Source organism: Pleurodeles waltl, chromosome 7, assembly GCF_031143425.1.
Source record: "Pleurodeles waltl isolate 20211129_DDA chromosome 7, aPleWal1.hap1.20221129, whole genome shotgun sequence".
Taxonomy (NCBI): Eukaryota; Metazoa; Chordata; class Amphibia; order Caudata; family Salamandridae; genus Pleurodeles; species Pleurodeles waltl.
The window spans coordinates 265,456,601-265,476,497 of NC_090446.1; the positions used below are offsets into that span (position 1 = coordinate 265,456,601).

The 19,897-nt window shown below is 45.1% G+C and overlaps 1 protein-coding gene across 2 annotated transcripts in view; it reads left to right on the plus strand.

The window, feature by feature from the left end:
• ATP9A (ATPase phospholipid transporting 9A (putative)) overlaps positions 1 to 19,897 on the plus strand; it is a 534,117-nt gene that overhangs the window by 64,226 nt on the left and 449,994 nt on the right. For both annotated transcript variants that reach the window (XM_069243632.1, XM_069243631.1), the window contains exon 2: positions 18,379 to 18,523. In XM_069243632.1, coding sequence (XP_069099733.1) covers positions 18,379 to 18,523 — 145 coding nt within the window. The remainder of the gene's footprint in view (positions 1 to 18,378; positions 18,524 to 19,897) is intronic.

Sequence of the window (19,897 nt, forward strand, 5' to 3'; positions counted from 1 at the left end):
TAACTTTTGGACACACATTACCTCAACTGCAGACAGTTCCCTTCCCTGCACACCGGTAGCCAAAGGGGGTTGGGCCTACTTGTCCCAAGGACAAAATAAACATGAAAACTTGTTTCCCTTGACCCCAAACAATATGTCCCGGGCCACCTGCAAATCCATGCTGCATAAATGCACTACACACAACACATTTAAATATATCATAATAAACATGACACGATTCAACTAAACACACTTCCACTACACATCATTCCACTCTATGCCACATAATTACAAACCAATAGAAAAACTTCACATAATTTCACTCCGCTTCATGCCAAAAAATTCCACTTCATATAATACCATTTTGTTACATAATTCCACTCCAAACCATATAATTACACTTGATGCAACACAATTCATTTCCAAATTTTTCCACTACACGTAATTACACTCCGACCTACATAATTACACTTCACGCCACATATTGACAACCCCGCATATATCTACTCGATTCCTAAACACACATTCACACCCCACAAAATAAATCCAACTTCTCAACCTTCCACATCATTCCATACCATATAATAATACTCCACACCAGGCCACATATTTCCACTCGATGCCACATAATACCACTCCATAGCATGCCCCATAATTACATACAACACCACAGGATTCTGTGCCACACAGTTATACACCACACATCATAATTATGTGCCACATAATACCACTTAATGCCACATAATTCAACTCTACTTAATTACACTCTACTCAATACCAGATAAATCCACTCTATGCCACATAACAACAATCCACATAAATACACTCCACACCATGCCACATAATTCCAATCAGCGTAATTTCAATCAGCGCCACACTGTTCCACACCACAGAATTCAACTCCACACATTTCCGTTCCACATCAAACCACATAATTACATTTCACAACACAATTCCATAACACACCACATAAGTCCAGTCCACAGCACAGAATTCCACAATGTGCTGCAAAATTCTACATCACACCACATAACTCAATTCCACAAGATGCCACTCTACAACACACAATACCATTACACAGTACACTCTATGACCCACAATCCCACTCCACATAATTAAAGTACATTCAATACCATATAATTACAATCCACATAATTCCATAGCACACCATGACATATAATTCCACTACACAACTCCATTCCGCACCACACAGTTCCACTCCACGCAATTCCACAACAAACTATTCCTATCCAACCCACATAATTCCACTCCACACCACATACCTCCACTCCACAACCACATGGTTAAGAGACATTTTCATTCACAACACCAGTAGCTCTCGTATTGTCAAGATCTAGCGGCTTTCTAGAACAGAAAAAAAAATCGCATAAATGCAAGACCTATTGGCTTTGTCAAGGTTTGTTCAATTTAGGATTGTAAACCCTACTTTAGCAACATTAAATATCTAATCTGCTAAGGACAGTTTGCATCTAGCTCGATACCCTCGTCATTGCCTCTCTGCGTGGGGAACAGCAAGGGCTCAGGTTCTGCAACCACAAGTCGGGGACACAGGGTCTTGTGTTGCCTGTCAGGAAATCTCAGTTTTAGGTAGATTGATCAGGATTGCAGATATTAATTCCGATGTATTTTGACATTTTCAGATGTGCCTGCACACACTTTCAGAAGCGCTTTAATTCCTTCTGGGCAGCATGAAAGAGGGCTTTCCGACTGTAAATTTCTCCTGGCCCAGGATAAAGGTTGCAGTTAACGGGCCATCAAGCCTTCTTTTGTTTGATTATTCTAGCAGGAAGATGTCTGGAGCCTCACACTTAGCTGCTATTTAGGAAACAAAAGCACACAGCTTGCTATTACTTCACGGGTATCAGAGACATGGTTTTCACTTTGTTCAGTCCCTGCATATAAAAGATAGGTATGCACTGTAAAGATGTCAGATGTGTTGGTCTGACCCAGTATTTACATAATAATTTAAATCCCACTAATTTGTTTTATTTCTTTTATAGTGCTACTTAATCCAATTCAGGGCGTCCAAGCGCTTTACATCATACACATTATTATTATTCCCTGAGATATACTGGGTACACAAAGATCTCTTCAGCAGATGCCATACCTCCACAAGCTATTTTAAAATGCAGACTTTGCACCAGATAAGCAGAGCTGATTTACTGCCACATTTCTCCCTTATGCCAATTTCTTGGTGGCAGAGCATCTAAAAAATAAATTTATAAATTGAGGCCCAGATTTTATGGCAAGGTTGACTATCTTTTTTGGCACAACCCTAAAGCAAAATCTAATTTGTTAAATATAGTAAAGTGCTCAAACATACTCATGATAGACCTGCTAAACATACGTCTTGCGGTGCTAAGATCTGATGCCACCTTCTTTGAGGTCTTGGGTTGTGATGCCAGTGCAGTGTCGCACGCCATGATGTCATGCATTGTGATGTCACTTGCATACTGCCTAACTTGGTTAGTTACCCCCCCAATTCTTTTTTTAGGACTTGTGTCCTGAGTATTTGTAGTTGCCTAGGATCACACCATTCACTTAAACAGGTAAGGCGAGATTTTATCTTTTCATACTATACAATTTAGCTACTAGAAGGGTATTTATTTCTAACATTTACACGTAAAGGAGATCCTCCCCAAGTCCAGAAGTAAAGATACTACTTGTAAATGCCCTTTGTGAATTCCCAAAAATCGTAAAATTAGACGTTTGGTCTTAGACCAAATGAACAAGTTACTTATCTTTGGTAGCATATTTTCTGGTAGTGACTCTATCTAGCTGAAGATTCCTTACCTTTGAATTCCCTGACGTTAGCATTGAATCCAGAATCTTCTTGCTGAGCAAAACCCTGCGCATGCTGTTGGGGGGTGTTGTTTGGTTCTGCATGCGTCGTCCGGCTCCACGTGGCTTCATCAGCGTCGTTGGAGGCGTCTATAACGTCACGGTTATCTATATAGAAGCCACCTCAGCACGCGTACGTCAGTTCTTTTTATCCACAAAAAACTTCCATGTCAAAAGCGTAGAGTCGTGGACAGAACCAACATTGTCTGTGCAAAATTAGGGCCCTGAGAAGGGAAAAACACTAACCCTACTAGTCATATCCGCAGAGCAGGAGTCATGGGTGGGTGTAAGGAATCTGCAGCTAGATCGAGTCTCTACCCGATAATGGTTACCGAAGGTAAGTAACTTGTTCATCTGATAGAGGCTTCTAGCTGCAGATTCCTTACCTTTGAATAGATACCCAAGGCATAAGTTCTGTGGACCTCTTTGTCTAGATGGATAGTTAAATATGGTGGCCTTGATGACAGGACTTGCATCTCACCTGGCAGATATTATTGCAACTAAGAAGGCCGTCTTGATGGTGAGCAGCCAGAGGGGACAGTAGTGTAAAGGTTTGAAGAGAGCACACATGAGAAATGTGAGGACAAGATTTAAGACCCATTGAGGCATTATAAAGGGCGTGGGGGAAACATATGTACAAGCCCTTTGATGAATCTATTTACAATCGGAGATTTGAACAGTGAAGGCTGATCAGGCAGCCGAAGGAATGCAGATAAGGCAGAAAGATAGCCCTTGAGAGTACACATGGCAGAACCCTGCTGGGCTAGAGACAGAATGAAAAGAAGAATGTCAGAAAGAGAAGCAGAAAGAGAGCCAATAGACCTTTCTATAAAATAATATACAAAGCGTTTCCAACTGCAGGCGTATACCGTTATAGTGGAGGGACTCCTGGCTGCCGAAATAACTTTACAGACTTCGTGAGGAAGGTCAAAAGCCATCAACTGCCGCTGCTCAATGTCCACACATGAAGGGGCAGAGTTGACAGGTTCGGGTGGAGAACCCTTCCTTGCTGCTGCGACAGAAGATCCTCTCAAAGGGGCAGCTTGATGGGAGGATTGATGCTTATTTTGAGTAGCTCGGGATACCAGACTCTCTGTGCCCAATCTGGAGCCCTAAGATGACTTCTGCCCGATCGTTCTTGATCTTCTTGAGAACTCTGGGCAGAAGTGGTATGGGCAGAAATGCATATAGGAGGCCTGAATTCCACTTGCGACGAAAAGCATCGACGAGCGATTGCCACCTTGGAAACTCCAACGCGCAATACTGCTGACATTATGCGTTCTCTGTGGAGGCGAACAGATCTAACCAAGGCTCTCCTCACTGCAGAAAGAGTCCTTGCACCACCTCCGGATGGAGACATCATTTGTGATCCGCCAGGCATCGATGGCTGAGGTCGTCCGCCCTGGCATTCAGAGACCCTGCCTGGTGTTGAACCACCAGGATTATGCCCTGCTGTTCCAGCCATGTCCAGAGACGCAGAGCCTCCTGACAAAGGGTCCATGACCCCACACCATCCTGCTTGTTGCAGTACCACATTGTGGTAGTGTTGTCCGTGAACACCTGCACTAACTTCCCTTTCACAACAAGAAGAAATGCTTTCAGTGCTAGCCGGATCGCTCGGAACTCCAATAAGTTGATATGGAGCCCGGATTCCGCCGGAGACCAGAGGCCCCTGATCTCTGCCGCTCTCCCAGGTGGCCTCCCCATCCCAGAAGTGATGCATCTGTCACTACTGTGAGATCTGGTTGGGGAAGGGAGAGGAGTCTGCCTTTGACCCAATCGCAGTTCACTAACCACCACTGCAGATCTTTTGCAGTTCCTTCTGAGATCTGAAGCGTGTCGGTAAGATTTCCCTGATGCTGTGCCAACTGGAAATTCAGGTCCCATTACAGAGCCCTCATATGCCACTTGGCATGTTTGACTACCAGGATACAGGAAGCCATGAGTCCCAACAGCCTCAAAGTCTGTCTCACCGAAATCCAGGATAGAGGCTGAAACATCGGAAACATAACCTGAATATCCTGGACTCGCTGCTCGGGAGGATAAACCCGAAACTGCACTGTATCCAGAACAGCTCCAATGAAAGGGAGCTTCTGAGAGGGAGTCAGGTGCGACTTGGGCACATTTATAGTGAATCCCAGCGAATGCAGGAGGTCAGTCGTAGTCTGAAGGTGGGTGACGAGAGCCTGGGGGTGTATGAGCCTGAAACAGCCAGTCGTCGAGGTAGGGGAACACTGAAATCCCATACCTGCACAGATGAGCTGCCACCCCGCCATCACTTTCATGAACACCCGAGGGGCACTGATGAGACAGAAGGGGAGCATGGTAAACTGAAAGTGCTCGTGGCCCACCTTGAACCGCAAGTAACGCCTGTTGGCTGGCAGGATAGGAATGTGAAAATACGGATCCTGAAATTCCAGCGCTACCATCCAGTCTCCTTGGTCTAGGGCAGACAAGACCTGAGCAAGAGTGAACATCTTTAATTTCTCCCTTTTGAGGAAGAAATTGACGTACCTTAAATCCAAGATAGGGCAAAGACCCTTGTTTTTTTGGGGGGATCAGAAAGTAGCATCCACTATCGGATCCTGGGGTCCCCAATGGTGCTGAGGCTCAAGCCGCCAATGTTGAATCCGATGGGGCCCCTGCTGACCCTGCGGGGCCCGAAGACCTACCCGAGGGGGCAGCCAGCTCAAAAACAAGGCGTTTAGCCTCTTAAGATTCCTTTAATTGAGTGGGGGTGGCTCCGGCACCTGGAAAAGGGGGGGAAACGCGGAGTCGTCCCTGGCAACGGCTCCGCGGAACTGTGCTCGGAACGTCGACGTTCCCGAGACACCTCTTCGTCCAACGGCCGTGGCAAGGTCGAAGTCCGCTTGGACTTCTTCTTTTTGTGCCTTTTCCCCCCGAGTCCCCTGAGGACCTCGAATGGGACGAAGAGAACTTGGGGCTCCTGGAGCGGTTCCGCGACCTCCTCCTTGAGCTGGACCGTGGCTTCCAAGGAGTCGCACCAACCGAAGTTGAACACTTCGTGTCGTGGTCCCTGTCGAGGCACCAGAGACATACCTTGTGGGGGTCCGTGACCGGCATCACTTGATGGCAGGCGCCGCACTGCTTAAACCCAGTCTTGCTAGAGGACATCCCTCGCACAGACGACAACAAATCTGCGACAAAACATCGAAAATAGTCTTGCCAAAAAAGGAAAGTGTAGCTCGATCCCAAATCTGTGCTTAACCAGTGCAGAAGGAAAAGAACTGACAGACGTGTGCCGAGGTGGCGTCTATATAGAGGACCGTGACATCATAGACGGCTCCAATGAGTATTGCTCAGCCATAAGATTTCGGATTAGATGCCGACGCCACGGAATTCAAAGATAAGGAATCTGCTGCTAGAAGTCTATATCAGATGTCTAAGTTTACCTTTGTGAATCCGGCCAAATGTTTTTTATGTAAATAATAATGGGTTGGATTACATTGTGGCTAACAGGGAGAAGCCACTTTTCATTTTGGCAGTTTGCCTAGCGTTATTAGTTATGTTGTTGTTATTGTCACATACTTGAGCATATTGAAGTATGTTATCTTTTCTGTATTTAACATTCTTGTTTGACTTGTATTATAATTTTTTCATGAATTTCCAGTTTTTAATAGTAGAGACTCAAAAAATAGCAAATAAAGAAAAACAGATACATGAGGATACATTGGTGAGAGGGCCACTAGAATTATGCTGCAGGAGAGTGCCAAATTATGTGGCAGGGTTGAATAAGTTATGCAGGCAGAAGAGGCAAATTATGCAACATAACATGACACATTTGGTGATATTAATTCATTATTTTGTCATTTTCACACTTGTTAACACTCTCTGGGTTTAGTTTTCACCTCATTAGTACCAGCTTAACACCTAAATATAGCAACAAGCAATAGAAAGGTTAGCACTCCACTTTTGCAAAGGGGTCCTACACTGAGCACCAACACGTGTTGCTGCACTTTTAGTAACTTTTGAACTGTGTTTAAATCTGCAGATTATGCAGCAGATGTTAGATTTTGTGGCAAATACACCAAATCCAGAATTATGCAAAAAACACTGTGGTGCACAATCACATAATTCCAGTGGACCTGGTGATAGCCAGGCATCAGAAATACAGTGTTGGTATCAATACATTTGCATAAATCTACGCACATTTCATAACGTTACAGGACAATACAGCAGTCCTGGCCCATAACAGCGCGTGTAAAAGGCCCTAAATAGCAATATACAGTTTGACTGTCGCAGTCATTCCATGAAAATATATAGGAACTAGGGTGAAGGCTGAGTTCATTAGATCGGAGCTGTCTGGTTTCCTTGAGTCATTTAGAGGACATTTGGAAAGCTTCACTGGGAGTGTATTCCACTTGTTGCTTACCCTTGGCTTTGCAACTTAATTTGCTTGGTTCCTATATGCTAGCTGTATTTGATTTAGGCTGTCCTGCTGGAGTTTGTCCCTACAGTGGAGCATCTCTTGTATACTGTATCCTTCCACCAGTGTACGATGTCTGTAAACAGGCCTTTAAATATTGTTCTTATCTTGTCTCACTTGCTGTGCATTAAAAGACCAAGGTCAAATTACAGGCTCTGTTTCCCCATGGAGCTTGGCGTTTATCTTTCTTTCTCTGATTTCATAGTGAGACAACTTATAAGACAATCTTGCTACCTACTGGGGGTGTGGTGGAGGAAGGCTTTAGGATGCTATTGTTATATACCACACAACAAACTTCAAATGTTTGTGAATGAAATTTGCAGATACTTAATAATAAAAGTGTCATGGAAACAAATATTTTAAGATGATCGAAACAAATCAATACATTAGGTAATGACATTTCCACACATTAACATTTGTGTGCTGTATGTTTTTATCAGTAAAACTGTATATCTTTGTAAACGTAATGGTCATTTCAGTTGAAGATGTGTTGCCTGTAATGCAGTGTGCTACCACACTATGCATAATTCACTTTATGTCTCTCCACTCTACTCTGCATCACTCCATGCCACTGCAGTATACTCTGCACCACTCCATTCTGCACCTCTGCTCTACGCTGTACCGCTCTACGCCAATGCACTCTACCCCACTCTAGTCTAATCCACCCCACTCTATTCTGCACCACTGTAGACTACGTCAATGCACTCTACACCACTCTACTACACACCACTGTACTTTACTGCATCACTCTACTCTATGCCACTCTATTCCACTCTGCAATGCTGCACTCAACACCACTGCTCTCTACATCACTCAACACCACTGTACTTTATGACCACCTTTGCACTGTAACACTGCACATTACGCCATTCTGTTCTACTCTGCACCACTGTTCTCTATGCCACTCTATGTGACCTCACTCTACGCCAATGCACTCTATGCCACTCTACAGTACACCACTGCCCTTTATGACACTGTAGTCTGCAACAGGGCACACTTTACCACTGAACTCTTCACCGTTGTACTCTGCACCACAGCACTCTACTCACCACTGCTCAACTCTGCTGCACTCTTCCTTCATCAATGCACTCTATGCCACTATACAACACTTTACCCCACTCTGTGACTCTATACACAATTGCCTCTACACCACTCCATGCCACTTTACTCCACTGTATTCTATGACATACTACTCCACTCTATGCCTCTCCATGACATTCTATTCCACTTCAATCTACGATACTCTAATCCGCTCCACTCTGAAACTCCATGCCACCACACTATACAACAATGTACTAAGCTCAACAACACCCTATTCAACTCTCTCTATGGAACTCCACATGTTTTACTCCACTCTGTGCCACTGCACTCTTCTTTATTCCTCTCCACTCTGACACTACTCCACTCTACGGCACTTTACTCAATCCTCGACACTCTATGCCACACCAATCAACACTTTATGACATGCCATCCTCCTTTATGCCATTAACTTACAGCCACGCTGAACAGCAACCGTGCTAGTTTACAACATGGCTAAAACACACTAGCAAAGCCAATAGCGCTGCATAGGTGAGACCTATTGGCTCTGCCAATGCTTGTTTATAAAGTATGGAACTCCAAGATGACTTGCAGTATCCTTATCATCTGCGCCAAGAGGTACAATAGCCCATATAATACCACACCATCAACGTACTCATAAGCCACTTAAAACCTTAGTGCAGCAGTTCCCAACCTGGGGTCTGAGGCCCCCCAAGGGTCTGTGACACATTCCCAGGGAATCCGCAAACCTGGGCCAGCAGAAAGGCACTTCTCCAGCTGGGGCATCTAGAAACACATTTGTTTTATATATTTATTACTTCCTTTGTGCAGCAGTTTTAAAAGCACTGCAAAGTTCCTTGTACATCCACAGCGGCTCCTCCGCTAAGGGGGAGGAGAGCTCCCCTACTGCTCTGAGCAGTGCATAAAAGTACAAATAAAATGATAATAACACAGTGTTATCATCATTTTATTTTTCAGTGCAGAACCAAGTTAGGGCGGGGTAGGCTGGGCTGTGTCACATGTGCACGTGACGGTTTAGCCGGCCGTCTTGGGCTGGCCAAAACCACATGCACACTTAGTATTTTCCCACCCGGCTGTATTGCACAGCCAGGTGGAGAACATGAACAGGCTCCCACTTCCTGTCTGAGTGCTGAACCAGGCTGCTCAGATCAATCACAACGCTTCTGTCATACTGGTGACAGCAGCGTTTTGATTGTCTTAGGGGAGTCTGGGAGCCTGTGTGCTTCTGTGCTGGCGGAATGCCCGAAGGGAAAAGGACAGAGGAGAGACGGCAGCCATAGACATATTAAGGCCCTCATTTGGACCTTGACGGTAAAAACCGCTTACCGCCGTGGCGACAGCCGCCAAAAAAACGTCGCTGCAGCTACCTGCTGTTTGCCATAATATGCCCACAGCTGGATTTCTGGCAGAAGAATGACGGAAATCCGGCTGTGGCCATGCCAGTGGATGGCGGTAAGGTGGCAGCAGCTCCACGCCAGTAGACCGCCGCCGGCCGTATTATGAGAAATAATACAGCCTGGCGGTGTTCTGCTGGCGAACGCTGCTGCTGGCAGCAGTGCACCGTCCCGTCTCCTGCCGGAGGACCCCCTGGACACGGGTAAGTGGGTGCTTCGACAGGGGAGGGGGGTGAGGGGTGTGTGTGTGGGGGAGGGGGTGTATGTCTGTGTGCTTGTATGCAGGTATGCAGGTATGTGTTGCGTGTTGTATGTGTGTGCGTGTCTGGGGGTGTTAGTGCGTGTATGTTGAGTTGTGTGACTGCGTGTGTGCTTGTATGCATAAAGGTGTGTGCGGATGGGTGTGTGAATGGATGCATGCATGCGTGGATGAATGTGGGAATGGGTGTGTGTATGCGTGTGCGCGGGTGTGAAGGGAGGGGTGTGTATGAAGGGGGGGTTCTGGAGAGGAAGAGAGGCGGGGAGGAACCTGTGAAGGGGGAGGTGGGGTGGGGGAAGACCCCTATCATTGACAGGGAAGGTATTCCCTGTCACTGATAGTGCCGGTAAGGAAGCCACGAAAACCATGGCGGTAGGCAGGGTCATAATCCCGCAGGCGGTCAAGTGACCGCCGCCGAGCTGGAGATTGATGTCTCCAGCCTGGCGGCCGTTACCGCTGTGGCAGTCGGTTTCTTACATTGGTGGTTTGGCTTCAGCCAAACCGCCAATGTCATAATATGGAGGAAAGTCTTTCCTCCATATTACTGCCGACCGCCGGGATCATAATGACCCCCTAAGTGTTCTTTTTTTATTTTTCATCCCCCTGCCTCTCCACCCCCGTTTTTTAGCAGTCACCAGAGGCTTTCGGGCAAAAATAAAAGCACCAAGATAACTCTGGTGATTAATGTACCTGTGGGAGAGAGATAGGGATTTTGTCTAGTGGCAGTTTTGACTCATCTAAGGTAGCGCAGGTGGTTAATATGCCTGCTGCAAAGAATGTGTATCATGCAAAGATAGTATTGTATGTGCTCCAACACCTTACACTGGTATGAGAGGTGCTATTAACCAAATTAATAATATGTAACAGGGAGGCAATGGAGAGATGTGAGGCCCTATGGTTTACTTCCTTTCCCCACCACATATTTGTGTGAAAAAACCTTTTCAGATCTTACATACCTAAAATATAAAAACAGAAATAGCTTGGGAAATGTAGAATCTGACCTAAGGATTCAGCTTTCCTAAATAAAACCAAACATGGAAATGTTATTCAGCTGAGATGCAGCGCCAACCTTCCCATTCAAATTTTTTGATTCTTGGATATTTTTTCAGTATAAAATAATTAGATCTTTAGGAATTCGAGTATTTGTTTGGTGTATATTGTTTGCGAATTACTGTTTTAATGTTTGAAATTTAAATTATACCAATTGCTTGGGGTTCCCCGGCTTCCAGTAGTGATTCAGTGGAGGTCCTCAGGAGTCAAAAGGTTGGGAATCACTGCCTTAGTGCGTAGCTTCTGTAATTTTAAGGTATTAAAATAGAGGAGATAAGAGAAAAGCAACATTCCATTTGTTGCTTTAAACAGCTGCTTTAATTATGTTCCATGTCCTGACCTGCCTTCTTTCACCTTGGCTGCTGGCTCTGGCAAAAGGCAAGCCAAAACAGGACTATAATAACCTTATAATAGTTGAGGTCTGACGTCTTTTCTTTATAATCGTTGACTTGATGCATCAGAAGTAGCCGATCATATAGAAATTAATGACTGCGGTTTATACAAGGATCACAGAATCCCATATATTAAATAGTCTGTAGCACCAAGAGCTTCTTCAGTGTAAATGCTCCCAGTTTTGACTGATGTCTGGCTGACCTGCCCAAGATCGCACAGAGGAGCAGAAGTGTTATTAGAACTACTGTTTCAGAACAGAGTTTACAATTATTGTACCTGATTGCTTTTGATATCTCTAGTGCAGTTTCAGTTTGCATGAGGTGAGAGGTATGATCAGTGTGAGGCACAAAAGGTAGGCTCTTCCTTTTCTCCCTCCTACCTTTATTTGCTTGGTGCATGAAGACGCAACGTTAATCAACATGTTTTTTTCCACATTTGGTCTAAATACTTTGTGGATATAAAAAAATAATAAAACGTACTTTCGAACTGACTATATAACTTCTTTTCTCCCTATTTCACGCCCATACTATATGACTGTGTACATTTATCGGAGCCTGCATTTCGCAAACAATGGGCGATTTGTATAGGGTCAATTGAGAAGTCCCCAAGGCTGTCACTGTCCCCCCCAACCCCCCCCCAGAAATGTATTGTCTCCAACACCTCTGCATACAAGAGCAGTGAAAGCAAACTAGGGCATTCAAGCATGTCATACAGACTATATTTCATGGTGCGAACATTTGCATTCTAAAAACCACATGTACATGAAGGAGATTTCCAAATGAATGAATGAATTCCTTATAAACCTAGAAAAGGGTTTTGTCTTGGAACAACAGCTTGACAAGAGTGGCAAAGTACCAGATTATGGGGGGGTCATTCCGACCTCGGCGGTCTTTTCAACAGACCGCCGAGGGACCGCCTTACGGAAGACCGCCAGTGCTGGCGGTCTTCCGCATGGGCCATTCTGACTGTTGGTAGCGCTCTGCCCGTTTCCGGACGAAGAGCCGCCAACAGCCATACTGGCGGCAGGCGGGGAAGTGGAGGTAGCTCCACCTCCACCGCCACGCCAACAGAACACCGCCCAGCGAATCACGACCTGTAATAAGCTGTGGCGGTGTTCTGTTGGCGTGTCGGTGTCGGCGGAGCTGCCCGTTCCCTCCCGGAGGATCACCAGGAACAGGTAAGGTGATCGTCCGCTAGGGAAGGGGGGTGGGGGGGTGTTGTGAGTTGTGTGCGTGCATGGGGGTGTGCGTGTGTGTATATTGAGGGGGCGTGTGAATGCGTGCATGAATGCGGGGGGTGTGTGTATGTGCATGAATGCGTGCATGAATGCGGGGGGTGTGTGTATGTGCATGAATGCGTGCATGAATGCGGGGGTGTGTGTGTATGTGCATGAATGCGTGCCTGTATGTGTGTATGTGTGTGTATATGTTGGGGATCGGGGTGGGGGACGGGGGTCCTGAAACCTTTTGGGGGTGGCAGGGGTGGTGGGGGGGTAGGGGAGGGAGTCGGGTGGGGGTTGGGGATGGGGGAGACCCCTATCAGTGCCAGGGAAGGGATTCCCTGGCACTGATAGTGCTTAATGGCGGTCCCCAACCGCATGAAATCCATGGCGGTAAGCCGGGGTCAGGCGGGTTGGAATACCGCCGGCGGTATGTGACGACTGCCGGGCTGGAGACCCAGGTCTCCAGCCCAGCGGTCGTTACCGCCGTGGCGGTCGGAACGGTGAAGCGGCGGCTGACCATGGCGGTAACCGCCATGGTCAGAATACATGAAAAAAGACCGCCAGACTGTTGGCGGTCTTACCGCCGCTTCACCGCCGACCGCCAGGGTCAGAATGACCCCCTATGTCTGTGGTGATAGTGTTTGTGTGGCAATGTCTGAAATGGGAAACCTTAAAAGGTGCTTCATGTAAGATGCACTTGTTAGGTCGAGTGTACGCATACTGCCCCTGCCACTATTTCTTGCGTGTACCACTAAGTGGCCGCCTAGCGCCACTGGATGCGATCTGTTGCTTTGCTATTAAACGAGTGGGTCATGATGTAAGAATGCGTGTGCATGTTTGTCGTCCCCGCCCCCCTCTTTATTCAAGTGCGCGTGTATCATGTCCTCCATTTTAGTGCACCAAAGGCGCACTGATCTCGCTTAATGCCGGTTGGTGGAGTCCTCTTCTAACGGATTACAGATTAAGGAGAACTTTCTAGGGGTGTAGCTCCAGGTACATCTGCGCAGTGAAGTAGACGGGAGGATGCACCCAGAAGACTTCCCAGTGCTGGCATCGGCAGGGTTGGGGCCGGTTCATAACATCAAGCGACAAACATCGCAGTCGCACATGACAGCTTTATGCAGATGTGGCGAATCGAAAAGCAGTATACTTCAGCCGTGGACGTGGCGGGCCTCGACATGCTGCAAACATCGGGATGCCTCTGATGGGCTTACCACAAACGTGGGAATGCCATGGTTTGACTGGCATGCTGTAGACCTGCTGATGGAGTGGGAACAGCGTGCGGCTAAACACTGCAAACGCGGGAGTGTCCGGTTAGTCTAGGGCCAACATGGGGCTCCACCATGATGTCCGAAGAATGAAACTGGCAGTACCCCTTGCAACCGAGGCAGCATTTCTGAACCCCAGTGTGGATTAACAGGGCGCCCACAAGAGCGGTGACAAGACAGCAAGAACCCACCGAAGCCATGCCACCGACAGGCGTGGACGGGAGTGAGGACCGGTAGGTCGGGCCACAAGAAGAGCAAGCAGGAGATGATGTAAACGCCGAATCCTATGGGCGAAGTCAGTCATTGTTTCAAAAGTGAAAGGTCCCGATTCAGAGAACTTTTTGACAAATTATCAATTTTTCCAAGGCTTGCTTGCATTTGAGGTGGTGTTCCCAATATGTGCTTTCCTGGATGTTAGTGAGTATAAAAGATCTACTGAGATCATTTCCTGCCTCAGTGGTGAACAGCACAGCACGGTTCCGGTGCATTACTCGTCCCACAGCTGCTTGCATCGGCTCTGAGACTGGGCTTAAGCTTTATTTGGCAAACGGAGGAGTGAATCATGTGTGTGAATATTATGATGCAATGCATGTTTGTAGAAATAACTGGCGTTGTGTGTGGAGGCGATGTCTTATATTTGAAGAAGTAAATGCTAGTGGCTCACTTTATGTTTAACTTAATAATGGACCATGCTAACCTATCTGAATCAAACATACGAATTATCACAATTTTAGTCTCATTCAAAAGTGCTGGGTTCGATTTTTATTATGTTTGCATTTGTTTGCACAGCAGCTCTCGAAGTCCACAGAACAATATATGCACCTTTTTAGGGTTGTGCCTGCGAATGTATGTGCTAGTGCATGCATTTCGCTTGCTAGACACTGTTGTATACTTAAAAAAACTAAACACACCACTAAACACCGATCAGTGCTATATTTTACAACTAAACAGGCAGTCACAAGAGCATTTTTCTTGCAGGAACTAGTCATAATGTGAATGGTATAGCAGGTGCAGTGGGACCAGGCCCAAAAGTTGTCAGAAATCCTCTAAGCACCAAATAATGCATATTTTACTTTTAAACAGCCAGTCACAAGTGCAGTCACCTGGCAGGCATTAGTGTCATGATTTGAATGGTGCAGAAGCTGCAGTGGCACCGTGGCCAAAAGCTTTAAGACCCTAACTAAACACAAACCATTACTAAATGTTACTGCCTAAACATGCAGATAGGCAGTCACAAGTGCAGTTGTCTCGCAGGCACTAATGTCATGATTTGAATGGTGCAGCAGGTGCAGTGGTACCGGGGCCAGAAGTTGTCATAACTCCTGAACACCAAATATCGCTATATTTTAGTACTAAACTGGCCGTCAAAATTAAGTTTACCTTGCATTTAAAACTAACATGATTTGAATGGTGAGTGAATCAGTGGCACTCTACAATCTAAACATTACTATCTTCTAATACAATGCCATATTAAATAAGGTACAAATTACAAGTTTGGAACCCTGGGATAATAATTCAACATACATCACAGCATAAACAACTATTAACGGTTTATCATATTTAAAACAAACATTATTATAACCTTTTTCTAATATTCATAATCCAGTTAGATAGCAAGATAGAACGAAAGAGAAAAAACAAAGGCGAAGCCTGTTAACTTTGCCAGTGCTTGTTCAGTCTGTGACAATGAAAGGGAAGTCAATTTCTGTGAATGTGGTCTAATTTTTAAAAAACATTTTTTTGGTAAGGTCTCAATGTTTGAAAAGGTGCTGTACAGACAAATGTCGCCAATCATTAGTACTTGTGGTCCATCCATTTTGCACTTACTTATTGGGGTTTCAGCCATAACTCATCAGTCATTTGTCTGTCGTAATGTCATTTACGTTTTGCTTCTGTCACAACAGCATGGGGAGTGGGTCAGCCCACTTCAGCAAATGGTTCCTTTTTGTGTGAGTTGAGGCCTTCTCCTAAAGCATACTATCAGCACTCACACAAAGTACTCCTCTTTAGTGCCAGAGACACATGGGCCATTGCAAGCTTATTTCCAAAAGCATCTACCCAGATCCTGCTACTGGACACCCTTTGCCACTACTGTGCACCACCGCCAAGATGGCCATGTGCAAGTGTGCATGAAATGGTGACCTTTAAATGTTTCTTAAAAACCTGGTTACAAAACATTCAAATTCACAGACATCTGTGTGTGCACATGCGATTGCACACATGAGCGGCCATTAAAAGATCGCCATCTATGCATGCTATCCATGTATACGCTATGTAAAAATTTAAAAAATGGTTTTGCAATAAATATTTTGAATAAGAAGCAAAGCATTGGCAAAGTCAATATGGAGGCAGGCAGCATCGGATTTATTGGCTTTTTTCCCCTTTTCCAGGCCGGACTGGTCATTTTATCTTTTTGTCTTCTCATTAGGCTGCAGGATAGGGAACTGTTTTAGGAGCACAATGGGTGGCCTTGTCCATCCATGCAATCATGGCTGCTTCTGGTCATGGCCTCCTTCAGTGTGGGACTGTTTGAACAGTTTTGCTAGAAATGAGTTTAGTTTCTAGTCCGACTATCCTATGTACTAAGGTTTCCATGCATTTTCCTCTTATTGTTTGTGGGACGCCTGATTTCAGGGCCCACCCACTTCGTTTTGCAGATCACATGCCCCTTGGCATCCTGCCCTTGGAAGAAGGGACCCAATTTATTCTCCTCTCCCCGTCGAACCATAGTGTTAAGGAGATTAGCCATCCTGGATTCCTCTGCTCAGATCCTAGCTGGTGGCTTCACTAACATTATCAATATGTATTTTGTTATAACGTTCATAAATGCCAGAAGATGTTCAGTGTGAAGCAAGATCAGTCCCCTTTGGTGACCCTGCTTTTAAAATTAAGCTAAAATGATCACAATAATCTTTTCATTGTTCAGAATGGTGGTTTCAAGGTGGGGAATGCCTGCCGTTCACATAGCACAAAAGAGCTCATCCCACAATTTTTCCACTTAGCTTTTTTATTTCCTGCTTTTCTCTGTGAGGGAATAAACAAGAATTTCCACTTGCAAGGTTCCTATGGAATGTAGCAGCCTAGTCACACACATTTACCAGACCCCTATTGAAATCTCAAATGAGGGGAAAGATGCCCTTGTTAGAAACCACTCTGGTGAGCAAATATTGACCCTAGTTTGGTTGGGGGGAGTCACAAACTTAATGTGTGCATGGGTTCTGGCGGCAAGGGCCACTGCCCAACTATCAAGGAGAGAAAACGTAGACCTGGAACTCCCCTACGGATTACTAAACACTAACATCAACACCAGGCATGTGCCCTGCTGTGATACTTCCAGTATGAGGGATTCCTACATGCTTCATGCTAGAAATAAACCTGACATTCTTCTGGCCTTGCCTGTTGCACACCTTCAGGCTTTGCTTTTGTGGAGCCTCCATCCAAACATGCAGTTCATTGATGCATGTACGCTACCCTGAAACCCTGTTGCCCCCGCTTCAGACACCACATGAGGGTTGCACAAAAACGAAAAACTAAACGTTCAGCTCACATCAAATGTAACTTTGCACAAAGGGCTAGCATCACGGGTGAAAACAACACATCAGAAGGTGGTACAGTAAAGTAGTGGTCTCGCAAGGCAGAGGTTCATCACATGCAAATTATCCATCAAGTGATGCTGTAAGGACTTGAATGCTTCGAAACTGTGCCCTTGAGTCTGTATTCTAACCCTGCGGTTCTTCATGTGGGTCAGACAGCCATCTACCTATTTTCAATATCAAAGGACAGCCCCCTTTGGATGTAACGTAGCTGACCAGAAGGTGCTGTGATCCGAAGTCCGGAAATATTGATGCTGGATCAATTCAAAGCACGATCAGCCCCATGCAATGCTATGTAGTCCTACAGTACTAACTTTATCCTTTTGTGTTTTAATTTTAAAAACGTATTCAACAAGAGTAGATGCTAGGCCATCAAATCAAGGATGATTACATTTTATTACAATCTTTTGTGTATCCATTGACTTCTTCAGTAGGAGGAGCATTATGCTTTGGTTGACTGTGTTGAGAGCCATAAATAAGTCAAGTGGGATTCAGGCATGAAACAGTTCTGTCTCTGTTAAATTATGAACCAGAATGTTGGTGGGAACAGATCAGCAAACCAAATGAAGAAAAATCCTTTTTGGGCTGTAAGCACAATGGGGAGGGGGGCTTTTCTTGTGTATCAACATCATTTTATTTTACTTTGGTATATTTTTCAAAATCCATTTCAATGTGTCACTATTTGACACTGTAACAGGAAACTGAAGTTTGTTTTGGAGATTAACACAATCAGTGAAAATGGCCATCGTGTGTCAGTATGAGAAAATGTAACAAATTTACGGATACACTTAATTCAGGTAACAATATTGATGAATTTGTAAAATTTCCTAACACTACACAATCTCTCTACAGGTGCTGTACCTGTCTAGGATGTTGCGGCAGGCGGGAACTCAAACCCCGTACGGTGTGGCTTGGTCATCCAGAGAAAAGAGATCAACGATACCCTCGCAATGTTATCAACAATCAGAAATACAACTTTTTCACATTTTTACCGGGGGTATGTATTTTGGCTATTTATGCTTTTAAATATGTTAATTTTTTTCTATATACAAACAAAGCAATACTGTCATGGCAAAAGTGAGTTTGTAAGTGCAGAATTTGACGAGGTCCGATATTTACTGGGATTGATCACAATCAAACTAGCTTAGGTTTTAACACCTAGGTTAAGAGTCTGGCTCTGAAGGAACAGACAATTGAAGATTTGTCTTATTTATAATGTCAGCCCATGGAACTGGGGCATCTCTCGCAAAACACATTTGAGCGTCAGCATTCTCTGTCTCATTCAGGTCTTAGCAGGTGCATATCTCTAGCAAAGTCGCTGATAGTCCCTATGATGCCCCTTGATGACCTTAGTTAAAAGCTGCAAAAAATATTGAAAAGGTGCACGTAGGCTGGGAAACTCTTGCATTGCACTTTTAGTAGCTGCAAGGCTAGTGGAATGCTGGCCTAGCTTGACCATCCACTTCCTATTTCAGCAGAAAGTATTGGCAATGACCACTGTTCCCGCTACCCCTCTAAATACTTAATCAAGAGTGCGGGGTCCGAGGTAAACAAATGCTGCCAACATATCCGTAAAATTAGGTCTACTTGCTGACAGTATTAGCCTATAAAGCCAGTTTCACACCGAATAGGTCTGACTCAGTCTTATCACTGGCCAAACCCTGAAAAGCTTTCCCCCTTTAAAATCCCAGCAGCCAACAGGTCGGTTCTATGACCAGTCGGTGTTTTTTATAATGGTGGCGGGATCACTGCAATCTTTTTGTCTTTGGCAAATTCCAGGGTGACCTAGAACTAATTAAGGTGCCAGGATCTCAGTTGTGATTTTCATTGTACATGTTGTACAGAGGTACAGCTTTAAGGACAATCAACTCAGCTTTAAGAGCTGGAACATATGTTTCTCTCTACACTCCAATGAAAAAATCACAGCAGGCATTCTATTTTGTTCAGATGTGGAAAATATCAGCATGGAGATTGCAGGGGATAGCATGTTCGTCCTGGTGGCCCAAGCGCTACTCACTTCTATGATGAACACGCCATGTAGGTTCCTGAGGACATATGTCATGATGAAGGAAGTAATATCTTTAATTAGTTTGAAGAGAGGCAATGTGTTGTTATCTTCCTCTGAAATGTGAGCACTGTGTCAGGGAATTTAGAGCCTGATGTAGGATTTGTCAGACATGTTCTCGTCAAAAATGTGACAGATATCATGTCCACCCTATGACAGTCCTAATGCACTTGCGATAAGGTAGATTGGATATCTGTCACAATGGTGACGGAGTACCTGGCCATCAAACTATAAATCAGGCCTTTAGTCTTTCTTCTGTCTTTGTCTGAAATAAGTACTCTTTTGAGTTAACATGGTGATGTTTCA